The sequence below is a fragment of the Manis javanica genome, chromosome 15, assembly GCF_040802235.1.
Source record: "Manis javanica isolate MJ-LG chromosome 15, MJ_LKY, whole genome shotgun sequence".
Taxonomy (NCBI): Eukaryota; Metazoa; Chordata; class Mammalia; order Pholidota; family Manidae; genus Manis; species Manis javanica.
Genome location: NC_133170.1, coordinates 13,231,118 through 13,247,861, shown reverse-complemented (window position 1 = coordinate 13,247,861; position 16,744 = coordinate 13,231,118). Strand labels below are relative to the sequence as shown.

At 32.2% G+C, this 16,744-nt stretch overlaps 1 protein-coding gene across 27 annotated transcripts in view; it reads right to left on the bottom strand.

Annotated features, from left to right (window-relative positions):
* Window positions 1–16,744, bottom strand: part of C2CD5 (C2 calcium dependent domain containing 5) — an 86,663-nt gene that overhangs the window by 40,721 nt on the left and 29,198 nt on the right. For 9 of the 27 annotated variants that reach the window (XM_037020321.2, XM_037020330.2, XM_037020311.2 and 6 more), the window contains 4 exons: window positions 16,328–16,413; window positions 15,673–15,705; window positions 10,611–10,719; window positions 7,858–7,923 (listed from right to left, as the gene is read on the bottom strand). In XM_037020321.2, coding sequence (XP_036876216.1) covers window positions 7,858–7,923; window positions 10,611–10,719; window positions 15,673–15,705; window positions 16,328–16,413 — 294 coding nt within the window. The remainder of the gene's footprint in view (window positions 1–7,857; window positions 7,924–10,610; window positions 10,720–15,672; window positions 15,706–16,327; window positions 16,414–16,744) is intronic. The other 18 variants (XM_037020328.2, XM_037020331.2, XM_037020333.2 and 15 more) reach the window with 3 other exon arrangements.

The window sequence follows — 16,744 nt, the reverse complement described above, 5'->3', positions numbered from 1 at the left end:
TCAATTTCCTGAAAAACTGTACACAATAAAGAGTCTAACTTTTCCTAAATGCACTATTAGAACCTGCTATTTACTTTTTAAACAATTCTAGAAGTTAAAAATATCATTTGCTACAGCAAATAATTGTGAACAATGTTTTTATAAAAATACATTTTCTCACATTAGGTTGGCCTACTTCTGTGCCACAAGTAATACATGGCACCTTTTCTGCTTTTCAAAGTGAATTTTTCAGAAAGTAATCCATAACATTGTTTTTTAGGTTAATAAAAATTGGAGGTAGTGACTTATTTTAAAGTTCAGGATCTATTTATTTGGAAATGGCGGGCATATCTAAATGGAAAAGTATGTAATAATAATTGCTATGAGATACATGTAACCACATAGAATACAAAGTTTATTTACATCAAACTTACCTTGATATAACACATAAAATAATCAGATAATTAAACCAAACACTATGAAAGAAGTGGCTGATTTAAAACAAAACAAAACAAAACAAAAGGCTGAATGCAGCACAAGTGGAGCATTCATATTCTTCTGACGAGTTCACAAGCAGCCTTATTTTGACACATGAGCCACACAACTGCACATGGGGATGCCACTGTTGTATTTAATAAAGTATTTACAAGTTTAAGAAAAAGCTGAAGAGTTACATAACATGGGAGCTCGGAAAGCAAATGGGATATGTCCACACTCCAAAGAATTTCTTAAATTTTGTTTTTGGCTAAAGCAAAAGCTCAGAGAACAAAGGTTTTGCAAAGCAGATTCAGCAGACAGGAGCCAGAAACAGTGGGTATTTTGGCGCATGCTTGGATCAGGTGACAGTACAGACTGAAAACTATGGCAGCTCACTGAAATGGTTACAGAAAGTAATGGCCCTAGATTCTAGGTGAAAGCAAGGCAAGCATACAATAGGGAGCACTTAATCACAAACCAATAATTGGATTAACAGTAATTACCTACAACTGTAAGCAAGAAGCCAAAAGATGAATTTTTTGGCTAATAAATTTAGGGATTAATTAAAATAAAATTAAGAGTAATTGGTTTATTCAATATTAAAGAAAGATTAAATTTATCTTCAGAGCCTGCATTATACGTATGCCAGAGATAAGCCAGGGAATATTTAGTAATTATGATTCAGCCTAACCTATTACAACTGAAAATTCATACAGTACCATGGTATTTAATTCCTACAGTAGAATTTTTAGACCTTAAAAACTGCTAACTACATTCTTATAGGTACACTAGTGAATTTGAATTGTTTTATTCACCCTACAAAAGTCAAAACTGAGGATCTACCACACTTGTATAAGAGGCAAAAACAAAGAATCTGACTTTAAAATTTACGGCAACTATACACGCCATATGTGAAACTGGATACAATTTAACACAGTTTAGCAATCTGAAGGCTATACAGCTGAGATGTGAGTGTGGAAGTTAAATATTTCAGAGACACAAAGAAAAAGATTATCTTTACTTTAAATACCATGCTACTCCCAATAATCTGTAGAATGCTTATTGTCATAAAGAGGTATTTTAGGAGATATTACCATTAATTTATTATACAAATTACATTTCATGCTATTTTATGTTTTCCTTCTATGGGTCACAACTCTTCATAGATAATATCACAAATCTTTTAATATATCCTTTTAATGGCTGGCATGAACTGAGCTCTAGATCAATGCCTCACTTTTGCCTCTTCTGGGGGTAATGTCTGCATACTTGGGTTACCATCATAACTAATTCATTTTACTACTGTTACTTTTCTAGAGCATGGCCATAGCTTGGTATCTTGCCATCCTATTATCATTTTATCTTATTTCTGAAGTACAGGTGAAACTGGTCAAGATTCCTAAAATGACAGTAATAGTTCATATCTCAGAGAGTAAAGAAACGAACAACTCAATATAGTATGCCTTTATAAAACTCAATCCTTTTGAGATTTTAGGAAATCACACCCTTGCAAATAAGAAACCCTGACTGCCTGAAGTGTTAAATTTATATTCCCAATTGCTTAAGCCATTTGTCAACTTATATCATGGGAATTGATCAATAAATTTCACTACTTTGTTGTTAATGTAGATAAATTTTGGCATTAATTAAGCTCCAGTGAAAATGTGGCCACTTTTAATTTCAGCAGACGCTGTCATTCCGTTTGTAATACATGACTACAGGGGCAAATACAACACGATCATGAATTATCACTAAATATTTATAGACAACACAGCAATTCTGAAAATAGACACAAAAGATTTTTACAATGAAACCATCACTGTGTGCAAAATGTGAACTAGGTGGTGATGAGCTCCAGTAGGAGCTGCGAACAGAATCATAATATTGTAGCTCAGCAAAAGAACTACATTTGTATATTTTTCTTTCACCATCCTGCCTCCACAGACTATGTCCCTTATTACACAGAAATCATTTCAAATTATTTTCACAAAATTGTTTCAAATGTTGAAAGATAGTCCTGTGAAAGCATATGAAAACTTAAAAAATAAAACAAAAATCTTTTAAAAAAAGTTATATTTCCATAGCTCTGGAAGATAATAATTCTGCTCTTGAGAATATTTTAATGTAATTTAAATAGAAAAAAGGAAATGGACAGTTATTCAATCTAGTTTTTAAATGAACAAGAGGAGATAAAGTGTTAGGTAGGATCAAATAAAGATTTTTAATACAATGATAGGATTGTATTAAATGGACAGCATAAAAAGCTACATTCTCAAATACCAGAAAGTAATATTCCAGCCCAAAACAACTTCTGAATAAGATAAATTTCCCCTAATGAAATAGAAATTAGAGAGTTCAATACCTTCCTATGGCAACAGATAGTAGCTGCACTAGGGGGGGTGAGCATTTAATAATATGGGGAACTGTTGAACCACTGTGCTGTATACTTAAAATCAATGTAAGATTGTATATCAAAGATACTTCTATAAAGAAAAACATTCTTTTAATAAAAAATAGATATTAGAGAGTTCAGGTTCAGGGGCATATACAAACTCAGACTAAGTAGGGATTCAATATCAGACTAGAAGGAAGAGTCTCATTATAAAGGAAGTGATGTGCAAATCCAGACCAAAATCTAGACGTAGTCACTTAGGATGGTAGCTGAGCTATCATACATGCTGGACCAAAATGGAATCTTTACTATTCGTTAAAAAAAGGCAGACATGTAATCTATTCCTTAATTGTGAAATTTTACTCTTTATATATATACATATACATACACATATTGAAAGGAAATTATATGTTACATTTACATCTTACACTATAATAATGTAATGAATATCCCAATACAGTATATATATATATATATATATATATATATATGTATAAAGAGTGAAATTTCACAATTAAGGAGAGTACATATCTGACTTTTTTACAGTTAGGAAAGAAAGGAAGTAATGAATATCTAGTTACAGAGGAGAAATTATATATTACATTTGTCTATGTATATAGCATATATAAAGAAACATTCACATTTCATACATACTGTATTTATGCCTTTTTGAACTCTATGTATCTACTTCCTAAAAACCTTATTGAAAGACTGAAAACCAAAAGCTGTTTAACCACTTAAGGCTTAGTTTGCACATCTGCTCATGAGTACTTCTCAGTAAGAAGAATAACTGCTGAGATCATCAGTAGAATTCAAGTTCTGAGAAAGCCTATGTCCACTTAACTAATACTAATACACACACACACACACACACACACACACACACACAGAGCTAAATCCTGTAAGAACTAGCGGGGACTAGGTATGTAAACAAAACAGTCCACCTGGATGTCCACCTGTCTAAACAATGGTGTTCCCAATCCCCAACGCTGTGCTCAAGACATGGCAGGCAATCTGCAAACATCCCCTGAATAAGAGGTTTTTACTTAAAACTGAAAAAAAAAATTGAACCATCAGCCTGATATGAATATTCTATAAATATTTCCTTCCACATCAGCTGACTCACATTTTGTCAAAATTTAAATATTTTTAAAGTAAAAATGATACTTATTTTTCTAGGTTTTAACTAATTTTTGCCCCCCAAATAATGAATTTTCTAAAGAACTGTACTTTTAATGACTAACAAGAGTAACATTTTCTAAATTCAGACCACTTATCCTTTCCGTTATCATTAACAAAAAGATCTATTGTAAGATTGAGAAAATCCTAAGTATAAAATGTCCTAAAATCGACAATCTGACTAAAACATGCTTTTAAAACTTTATAAAGTTTTCTCAAAAATAGAAGAAAAGTTATATAGTTTTAAACAACCTGTTTTACTAACTCAGGACTTAACATTCACCAAACATGCTGTCTAAGTTCAGAAGCTTTTTCAAACAAGTACTTTTTAAACCATATTATATAACTACTTTGTATTTCCTTGTATCACTTCCTGAAGAAATATCTGAACTGACATGTTTCCTATACAAAAAAAAACAAATTTTCCTCAACTACACAGACTACTACTAATTTAAAAATTATATATATGAACTATTCAGAAATACTTTTTACTTCCAGTAAACTCAGAAGGAAAAAAAAGACCATAGGTATCTGAGAAATAATGAGCTACAACTTTAAAAATTTACTCTTAAAAATATTTTTTACAACTCATTGTCCAATAAACTTGAGTTTCCAAAAACTAGGACTTGATTGCTCACTAGGATTTTAGACTTGCAGATATGCTTGATAAACATAATCTCTCTCTCCCTCTCTCAGCTGAAAGTTTCCAAGAGCCTATTTCACTCACCACATTCTATTAAGTACCAAGTCTTGCTTATTTTACATTTTAAATATTTATGGTTAAAGAGTGTAAACCCTAAAGCCACAATAGTATGGTTCAAATTGTGCCTCAGCCACTCTCTAAATATTTTACCTTGGGAAAATTGTTTTGTTTCATTTTGCTTATTTAAAAAATAGGAATAGTACCTAAACCTCAGAGTTGTGTTTTGAAGATTAAATGACTACCATACAGCACTTGGAAGAGTGCCTGGCACATCATAAATGCTCTATAAACTCTAACTTTCCTATTACCACCAGAGCCAGGTCACTCACTTATCTGGCCAGGGCGAACGGGTCTCCCTAGCTCTAGTCTTGTCGCTTTTAAAGCCATTCTCCATCCTATAGTCAGCGATCTAATGCAAAAGTGACCACGGGCTACCCTTATTCCTATGCACACCCTGTTTCTGGCATGTTACACACAAGATCCACAAATGCTGCATCCCCCTTCCTAGCAATAAGATTCCTCTTGTCTTTATCAAAGCTTGTTACCAGGCCAGAAACATAAGAAAAGATAGTAATTTTTAAACAAATTTGCAGATACTGAGTTCCCTTCTTCCTTCTCTATAAAAACATTTTCTATCACTGTAGTTAACACAAATCAAGAAAGCAAAGCAGGAGAAAAGAGGACAGGAAAAAAATGCTGAACTAACCAAGACATTTTGTACTCAACCTATGAAGTGACTAAGTGAATATCACTGAATATTTATTTGCTCTGCAAATGCTTGAAGTTTCAGAACTATGATCAAAGGATGTATTAACATGGCTCCAAATAAATCTACATCAACCTCCTATATATCCTTCAAATCTGAGCTCAAGAATTATCATCTCACAGTTAATCACAGCTTCCTCTTTAACTCTGTAGCTTGTATCACACCGTACCATGCTGTAAACCATTTACATATTTTTCGACCATTCCAGAATAGGAGCTTCCTGAAAACAGGGGGACTGGCATCTTCGCACACCTATTATCTAGCTAACTGCATGGCACAAAACAAACTCAAATAAAATGCTTTCATGATAGATCATTTTTCATGAAATATTTTTGTGATATAAAATGTTTTCCTACCTCTTTTCCCATTTTCATGTTTCTGAAATAAGGACACATAATAATTAATATTTAATACAGTGCTGTTTCTCTTTCCTCTTGGAAGTTTATTATTAAATTGATGGTAAATCACATAACACATGGTGTCAGAGAAACCAGGAAATAAAATATGAATGAACAATTTCTAGCATTAATGAAAACTGTATCAATAATTATTTTCTTACTGATGTGGTCAATTCTTCATTTTCTATGGTAATTCACTACAGCAGTAGCTAAATATTCCCTAATTATAGGAAAGAACACATATATTATTTGAATATGTTTACCAAATACATCATTTTTTCAGAATTATCAGGTTATTTTTCCTAGTCTAATATCAGAATCAGCCTGATTTCTGAATATGTAGCATTATTAGAAAGATTCTAATACCTCAATCAAAAGCATACAACTCTGAGAACATTAAGACGAAAAGGTCTTTTGCATTCTTTAATATTCTATAACTTACATCTGTCTTTTTTCCTACACTTACTACCTGACTTTATTTTAAATGATGGCAAGATACACTACTTCCTCAACCATATTTTACCTTGCCAAATTCTATAATTTGGCTTACATAGGACAAAGTCTTATTGTGTTTACAAGATTTAACTTTTGCCTTTTCTACTTCCCAAGTCTGTTCTATCAGCAGACTTACACACATCTCAATCTTAACATCATTGCCCTGACAAGGTTTCAGCTCCTTAAATCACTAATTACCAATCTGCTCTCAATGTCCTTTTCTTACAAAATTAGCCTTTTTCTCTTCCCACTACACTGCCTATGTTTTAAAAATATATTATTTTTATTAAATGAATCCACCAGGGTATTTCTGATTTCTCACTAAAACATTACATTAAAAATGATTATTTTAATTCCAATCAACATCATAACATGTTAGCAAAAACTTGAATAGGAAATCGAGGTAATTGCCCTAAAGATTTACCCACTGACGTCAGTCTAAATCTGCAAAGGTTGGAACTGATGAGATTGTGTACTTAACTGAATGTAGGTAAATCTGTACGATGAATGTAGGTGACTTTGTGGTCAAACATGTATTACTTACATGAGAACTTACATCCTGGACTCCGAAGAACAAAAAAAGTTTACAATATTGAAAAGATTATGAGATATTATCTAAAAATGCTGAGCTCTTGGCATTTGTTTTTGTTTTTCTGTAAACAAATAAACTTTCTGACAAAGAACAGAAAAAAGTTCTTTAGGCAAAATATCAGCTTCTGTTAATGAATCAAATGGTTTTTAAAAATTTAATTCTGAAATATAAATAACAAAAATTTAGATATTTATATTATTATGAGAATATACTTTTATGAGAAAGAAAAATTGGCTTTGACTCTAAACCACATCATCAGCTGTAAAGTTAGTTTCTTTAAAAGCTACAAACTATATCCAGATGTAAAATTACTTTATAAAAAGAAATATTATATTCTCATGCAGAAGGGGAAGGAGGAAAGCTTATGAAAGCTATTAATTCTCCCAAATCTGCTTTTAACAAATTTTGAAACACTTCTAGAGCTATAAATAGAAAGTTATACTTTTACAGTACTTATACAACACTAAATATATTCAAATCTAAATTGAAGTTTAAATACATTTTAAGATTATTAAACTAGTCATTTACTACTTTAATGTTTCCTTTATTGTAAAACTAATGCCTATGTCATTTACCTATATGAAAAAACTGTCCAAAAGATAATAAATATAATTTAGTTACCATTTTTAAAATTAAACACCTAACAAAAGTCATTCATAATTTATAGTATTTCTATGGTTTTAATCCATTTTAGTTAACACATTTTTATATTTGCATTTCCATGGAAATTACAGAAGTTGTAACATACGTACTACAAAATATATCTATATAACTAAATTGACATTAAACCTATTTAATCTACAACATTTCTAAGAACTTCACTGAGCTGCCATAATTTTTGTCAGCATATGTAGTACTGAATGACCATTAAAATACCTGAATTGAAACTATTCCAGTCTAGCAGTTTGTAAGATCTTGTGTTACCCATAATTCCGACAAAGGCTGAGTTCAAAACAGCAAATTAGTAGATCAGTTTTAGGTGCAGAATAGTAGGGGAAAAAAACAAAAAACACTACAAACAAGAACACAATTGACAACACCACTCGACAGGAACTGGAAAGACACAGACAGCAGAGTTAATAAGAAGTAGAAATAGAAAGGGAAGAAGAAGCATGCTATCATAATCTAACAGTAACTAAAGTCTAACTGTTTAAGATAATTACCTTGATTTTTAAAACCACCCCATTCTTTCCCTTGTTATATGATCCTGTTTGCTTAAAATTTAACAAAGGAGGAAGCTCTAAAAGAAGTAACACCTCCAAAATAATAATCAGTAGAGTTTTCAGGAGGTGGTGGTTTTAAAATAAGATTTTTTTCCTTCTACACTCAGTGTGAAATGAAAATTTCCCACATTAACTAAATCAAAAAAGATAGCTTCAAGATTCAACTAAGTGCAAAAAGAGCACTTTTAACATTAGCACATGCTAATGTCAACCCATCATAAGTTTCTCTTAGCAGAGTAACTCAGTGTCATGATATTAATACATCATCATTATGGTAGATGCTAATATGCAGTTTTATTTTACCATTCAGTTTTTTTCAACAAATTAAAATTGAAAAATAATTATTTAAGGGACCCTAGAGATTAATAATATGTTAATAAAGTGTTCCTTTTAATGCATAATACATATGTAAAACAATGAAAGAATGTGACATTTATATTAAAATATTGGTACCATTTGAATATAAAATTCATTTGTACTTAATTGAAAGCAAAATTAAAATACAACTTATATACCATTAAAAGCATTTAAATGTATACAGTCATAATCTTTTAGGAAATAATCCATTAGTAACTGGGAATTTCTACATGTGAACTGAGAAAATGTTCTGAAAGGAAGAATATGGGTAAGCTGGTAATTACAATACACAAAATGTATCTTACAGTTAGGAGTTCTGTTTTCCTCCCCAGACTTAGATTCTTAGATTTCTTACACAGCTAGAATAAACTGGCAAGTGTGATAAACCCCAAAAAGCAGGTTTTTGTAAACAGTAATGTGATCTTAAATATAGTTCTCTACTTTTAAACTTATTTAAGTAACCTTCCTTTGTTCTCCCAGACTCTACAGCTTACTCAGAGTTCATGGAAGCAACAATAAAATCAAAATGTTTTCTGACATTAGACATCACCAACAAGTGAATATACTCCTGAAACCACTTTTAGAGCTATCATGTGACAGCGAGCACCATCTACCAAAATATTTAAGTCAATGGTCTAATGAAATACAGGTAAATATTCTTGAGTAACAGTTAAAAATCAAATAACTCAGTATTTCCTTACACCTTCCAAATAATTAAAGTTCCTAAACACAAAGATAAGGAACTTGACAGAGTCTTCAAGGTCTCTACATTAAACTGGCATCAGTCTAAATTTGCCTTTAATTACTACAGAATATACAAATACTATATGAAGATCTTAAACTGACCAGAAAATTAAGGAACAGAGGGGAAAAATAATAAACCAGAAAAGAGAAAGAGAAGACTGACACTTAAAAGATGCATTTGTTCAGCTTTAGTTAAATAATCCTAGCTAGTATTGCTTTTCTGAAATCTCACTCAGGGTCTAGAAAAAATCCACTCAGTTTTTCTGTAATTGTTAACTTAAATAACATCAAACCACAGGGCACAGACAAACTTTTTTAAAATTTAAAAGAACAGTAATGCTCTATATCCTCAAAATCACTACCTGCAATGTTCTGCATGCACTAATTTCAAAGTATTTTCCTCTTTGTTATAGCAGTTAGGGCAAGCCTCAGGAAGAGATTATTGGAAGTGACAATTTAAAATTTCTGAAAATATATGTATATATACCAAATAAGAATACTAATATAACTTTAATTTTAAGGTATGTCATTCAAATTATAAGGGACTCAAGCAAGTTACTGGGCTTTTAATCAATGAGAGATGCAAAAAAACATTCTATATGGAAAGGTCCTACCACACTTAACAAGTTTATTTTAGATTAAGAAAAAATCACCAAAACATTTCTGATCCAAGGGCCTGAAATTTCTGGGGCTTTGATCCCTTTCTTCTGTTATAATCATGGCCCCATGTTTAAAAGGAGTGAGCTACTATTCTTATTTGTTCCTTATACAGAACAAACAGCTACATAAAAGAAACCAGGACCCAGAGACAGTAATTTTTAAAAAATTCTTAGATGCTCTACACAGTGTTTATAATTACATCTTAAAAGAAAGCTTCTTTTAGGAATAAGGAAATTATTTAAATAATCTATAAAAAGCTAATGCTAGTGAAAAGAATTAACTTACTACATTAAGAGAACAGCCACAATGGTGAAACTGTAAAATTTGTTATCTGCCTGGGTCAAATAAAGTAGCTGACTCAAAAGTTACTTAAGGATTCTCTCAAAGTTACATCTTTGGCCAAAAATGAATCAAGATTTGTTTGTTTTGTATAAAAGTATAATAACTAATATATTTCTACTTAGTTTATTTTTAATTAAAATTACTGTGCATATCTTTTAAAGCAACATGTGCTAGTTTACACTTTCTTCTTCACTCCTCTTTTTGGATAGATACGGCCTTAAACAAACAACATTCTAAAAATTAATTTTAATAACCACAATTTAAGTAAATGAAACACAGAAAACAAACTTCCAAAGAACATACCAGGATTGTGGATTCGATCCAGCAGCTTCACAGAGCGCGCACTAACGACACCACCAACATGCGTAAGAAATCCTGGAGGAAATGCCGTCAAGGTGAAAAATGGAAATTCCTAGCAGAAAGAATGGGGGAAGAAACAACTGACCACGTGTAAAGTACAAAAAACTAGCTTGTTAAAATGCTTATCATCAGAGACTGTAACAGGGACTTGGTGATGGGGGTGTCTAGTAAACATAATGTTCCTCATGTAATTGTAAATTAATGATACCAAAAAAGAAATGCTTATCATAAGGAAATAAATTCGATCCCTTAACAAAAGGCTACCAATTATACATTATACATACTTTGTAGTAAAAATGTTCTTATGATGTTTAGGGTTTCTAATCCATTTTCCCATATATACCATGTTATACAGAATCCAAACCCTCTTTTTATCAATTCTCAATGGAAAAACATGTTCTCAGAGTTCTGACTTGAGCTATTTAAGCATAGTCTTCCTTTCCCTCAAGCTCCTACCGTGATACAACTTTCCAATGAGAGGAGATTCCCTGACCCCTCTACCCCACATCTACTTCTCAGCTGGGTAGACCACCCTGCCCCCTGCATACAAACCTGACTGTAGGCTACTTGCAAAGCCTCTAAAGGCCTGGGGCAAAAGCTCTAAAAAAACGTGGGACTGGGAGTGTGGGGATGGGGGGATGGCATGAGCAGTGTGCGTTAAGAGATACATAGAAAGGTGACGATTAGGGCAAAAAATCGAGTTAGATGGGTACAGAATCCTTGTGAGAGATTCTTTACCCTACCAAAACCAGGGCAGCAGGAGAAAATATAAGGACATAAATACACCTTAAGGAAAAGGGGGAGGTATGTAGATGAGAGCCAGGGAGGCAATCAAGTTCCACGAGCTCTTCCAAACTTAATTCTCTCCTTCTCTCTCAAGGACATCAATCTCATCAATTTAGAGACAAAGAGAAGCATGCAAGAGAGAAAGGATATTCACTGAAATAACACCCAGGATGAAAGGGAAGCTCCTGTGGCTGCCCAAATACAGAGGCCCCCTCTCACATGATGCAAACTGGATGCAAGTAAGAGAAAGTTAATACCTGACTTATCTGGCTGCAGTACTAATGTAGCTCACTTAACCAGAAGTCACTTACCAGTAGCCTCAGCTATTCAGAACATAACTGAGAACTGGAAAATAAGCAAAATAGGGCTCTCAATAATCAAAAGAACTGTTACAGTTCTAAGTTCTAAAGTTCATGTACTTTATAGGAGATCCCTGCAGATCATATTCAAATTCAGATATACAGTAATTACAAACATAAAATTCTAAGAACATTTTCTAAAATTTATCAGTATCTTTTCTTCTGAACCACAGCAGATTATACGCAGCAAATAAGAGCTGGGAGATAAAAGAGATACAAGGACTACTAGAAGCAGGCACATTAAAAGCGGCAAGATTATTGACTGGCTGCTTAAAGCATGGAGAATACGAACTCAAAAAGCATAATTCACAAAGCATAGCAACTTGGAGTCATTTAGCACAAATGCAAAGATTCTTGCATACCTCAGTAACCCACGAAGACACAGCATAAAATTTATGTGTGTGTGTATACATATACACATACACACACTTAGAAATAAATTCAGTTAAAACTTGGAAGTAATCTTTAAGTTAACAAAGGTTAAGAAAAACCTAAGCTATATTAAAAAAGAATAAAAAAAAAACAGTCTATGGAAGTGGGTATGTTTGGCCCAGCTGATAAGCAGAGGAAAAGGAGGAAAAGGGAGAAGATGGAAGGGGAATTTCACTTTCAATGTATTATAAACTGTTTAGTCAAAATGCCTCCTTATTTCCATCTGAATCCCCTAAATTTATGTTTTAAATTAGAAATGCATAGGTAAGCTTATGCTATTAGAAACTAGAGTATTTTACCTAATAAATTAGGTCTTAAGATTTTTTTTTCAATTTTAAAGAACAATGAAGTTTTCAATTTCCTTAAAATACTGAGGCATAGTATAAAAAAGCACTTTACATTTAATCTTTATAAACATTTCAAATATTCTGGGCAAGAGACACTGAAACTAAAATCTTTGGAAGCTAAATGGAAAGTAGTACTTCCTTCTAAGAAAACAGAGATAAATTAGGTAATTTCACACACTGGAAAACATCTGTATATAAGATTTTAGAGAAGTATGAAAAAATGCACCTAAATGATTTCTCTATTTGAGGTTCTTTGACTCTTCTTTGCAAATTTAAGATGGGACAAAAGGGACAAGAGGCATCATACTAGAGCTGGTCATAGTAGAAAAACTAGGGGAATGGCTGACCAAAGAGGGAGGCCCACTTTGCCAATTTAAACTCTGTCCTACATGTCCCTAGTTCATCCAATCAGCACACCCGCTCACTTTCACACACAATATTTAACCTAATAATGGCATTGCTATTCCACCAAAACTACATCTCCAGACAACCCTCCACAGAAGAGCTACTGTTGATCATCTGCAGCCAGCTGCTATGAACACCTATTTTCACCACCATCACCAGCAACTCTCTGGGATACTTAAACAAAGTACCAGCCTTGTGCCCAAGAATCTAAAAACTAGGCTTTATAATTTTTGCTATACCCATGAGGGAGATTCTATTATATCTATTAGGTTTCAGGTGAAACACTGAATTCAGGAGAGCCTAGCAACAAACTGTTATCATCTGGTTTCTTGACATTTCTGGCTAAAACACTGAATTAAAGAGTTGATTTTAATCTCTAGTTTATTATTACACTTGAATTCATAGGTTCTCTTCCTTTGAAAAGGCCAGCTTCCTTAAGATCAGCCCAAGCATATGCCTTGATGAGAACTTCAGCTACTGTAGAAGACATTTTCTATGGAAAGTCCTAATATTTAAAGTATGTTGCCCTGTGGTATCTACACAAGTCTTCATATGTTGTTGCTGTGACATAAGCCAAGTGCATACAGCATAAATTGACTTAACAGCATGTGCTCAAAACCATGCTATCTGAAAGAGCTGAGAACACATGGGAGTATTTTTTTAAGACTTAAATAGGATTTTTCTTAGAAGATATTTAAATATCTTTTACTCAGATATTCTTTTTATTATCCCAAGAGACCAGAGTAAACTTTCTAGATATAAAACTCCATGCAAGATTCCTACTATGATCTATTGTATAATTTTAGCCCCAATTCTAAAAAGATCATAATTCATTAAGAGTTTGCTTTATATCAGTTTCCCAAAGTATGTTCCTCACTAATAGGCATTTTAAATGGAAAGACTCCCTGATAAATGTATTTGGTAAATACTAGTTTAAACTTAGTCAACTAGGTTTCTTTACTGTAGAAAAATATATATCCTAGAATCTAAAAAACACCTTCATTTTTCTTATGTGTAAAAAAGTCATATTGAAAAATAAATGTTTGCTTCATACCAAATAGTTGACAGATGGAATCCAATTCTAAATAAAATGATTTTCTCCATTTCTCATCTCCCAAATATCTGATACCTATTACCAAGATCTTGTCAACTTATTTTTTATTGCTCAGGAGAGAAAAGAATAACACTTTTATTTTTGAGAACTTCTACTTGAATAAGCCATTAACATAAAAGATGTTGAACAAATAAAGTTTCTCTTTTCCTCAAGGGAAAAAAAAAACAATTTATTAAGGGTGGCAAGGGGGAGAAATGAGTATTTAAAAATTAATATAAAAAATTATATAAGTAGATCATGTGTTCAACTTGACCTAGTATTCAACTTAACAGAGTTAAGGCATATCCTACACATATGGGGAGAATTCCTCATAACTCCGTACAAATTTTTCCCAAAACAAAACCATACTAACGGCAGCCACAGATGAATGGGAAAGCCAAAGATCATAATGCTTTTTGTATTTACTATGCACAAAGGGTGGAGAGGCAGTCTCTTAAAGTCAAGTACCTGTTATCAAGGTCAGCTAAGGTGAAATACATTGCCAACTCAGGTGTACAAAGTTGTAAATGATAACTACAGTTCTCCACATTTTGGCTGTTAATTCCATGAATATTATATACTAATATATGCCCAATGTGTTCATGGGTCCAGAATTTTAAGACTGTTCAAAAGCATGTTTTAAAACATACATTTTATCCAAACTGAATCCAAACAATTTCCACTGAACTAAGTATTTTTTTCTTTTAAAGCTAGATGCTCAGAAAGTTCTTAGTAGAGGTAGCAAAGTCACAGGCAAAATAGAGGCAGAATCTCATCATACCCACCATCAAGGTAACCCAGGTTTTCCTGCCCATGTGAATTCTAGAATAGTAATTAGATGACAGGGAATCTGGGAAGTCTAGAATGACTACAGGGAAAATTGCTGGTGTAAGGGACTCTGGAGAGATTATAAAACAGGGGACAGCAAAGAGTTAAGAGCATTCTGACCTAAAAAATGGTAGGTGGACACATACATCTTCACTCTCATTCTGACCCTCTTCTCCACGTTTTTCGTCTTTCTCTATGCTCTGTTTCAGTGGGTGGTTTGAATGTTTTAGGTGGGCTTTTCCATGGTATCAGTTGGTGGGCATAACAAGGTGTAAGAGTAGCTGAAAGGCAACTGCTGCCTGATGCAGGGTAAAAGCCAAGCACTGGCTTATTTTATATAAAATAATAATAATAATAAATTATTGTCCTGTATCTAGAAATCTTTGTTTCATAAAATGCATCCTTTTACAGGTATTTGTTTTACCTTTTTGTAAGAAAATGCTAGTGTGAAATGGAACATGTAAAAGAAAATTCCATAAATGCTTGTAACTTTCCAATCAGGCATAATGGAAGCTATGGAACAACGCCTTCAAGTAACTGTATGACATATAAAATCATGCACTGTATTAGTTAAGTAGAAAAAAAAAGTAAGCCTTGTAGTGCTATTAAATTAAAAAAAAAAAACTTTGCATTATGAAAAGAAAAAAAAGCTGGCAACATTTGTTAAAGCTGAAATAAAACTTAAATGACCAAGATTAAAACTACGAAAGCTACCAATACAAGAAAGAGGCTCTGACACATGTACAGAAACATACCCGCCTTCTACAGAACCTATGAGGCGATCCTCCCTTAGCAATGAAGTTATACAAAAAAATAAAAAATAAAAAGAGAAATATCATCCAAAAACTTCAACTATTCATTTTCCCATTTAATATTATTTAACTAAATATTAAACTTAAAATCATTAAGAGATGTATTCATACAGAGTAACCACATTATTTATGTTAATCTGTAGAAATATGGAACTGTTCATTTCTTACCCCTAAGAGATTGGCCAGATAAAAATAATCTCAACAAATAAATATTAATATGCTAAGGACTTATTTTAATATAATACAACTAAAATGTTTTTTTCTAGAAAAACATCTACTATTTCCTTTTACATATTATTTATAACTTCAATATAAAATAAGAAATGATTTCATCATTCAATGTATATTTCCAAATAGATTATCTCTAATAAAAGACTGGAAAAAAAAAAAAACAAAAACAGTTCTAGAATTATTTCAAATTAAAAGTGATTTATTCATAAACAAATTATTTGGATACCTTAAATATTTAGACTTTGAAACTATAGTATTACAGATACATGATCAAAACCAGTCTATGAAGTAAGTTATAATAAGTACATGGAAGCATAACAAAATCATATTAACAGTGTAAAAATAAAGAATGTTGAATGACTCTTACCCTCTGTTCCAGTGCTGACTGAGTCTGTTGTCTTAAAAGAGCTTTGAATGGCCCCCCTTCTTTTCCAGCACTACCACTTCCCATTCCTACAGAACATCAGTACATAAATAACAACCAAGAAACAACTATAGAAACAGAGTTTAATTGCATTCATCTTCATAATTATCATGAGTCAAAATCTGTTAAAATAATCAATATTTAAAGTATTTGTGATGGCAACTAAGCACGTATTTACTCCATTTTATTCAGTTTTCTTTAGAAGCAGAACGTCAAAGTCCTACTGATCACAGGTAGATACAGATTTATTTTGTTCTAAAAAACTATTTTAAAACTTACATTAACAAAATGAATTTTTGTATATTTAATTTTTAATAGTTGCATCTTCCAAATAATATTCAAGGTAATACAAATTACTAT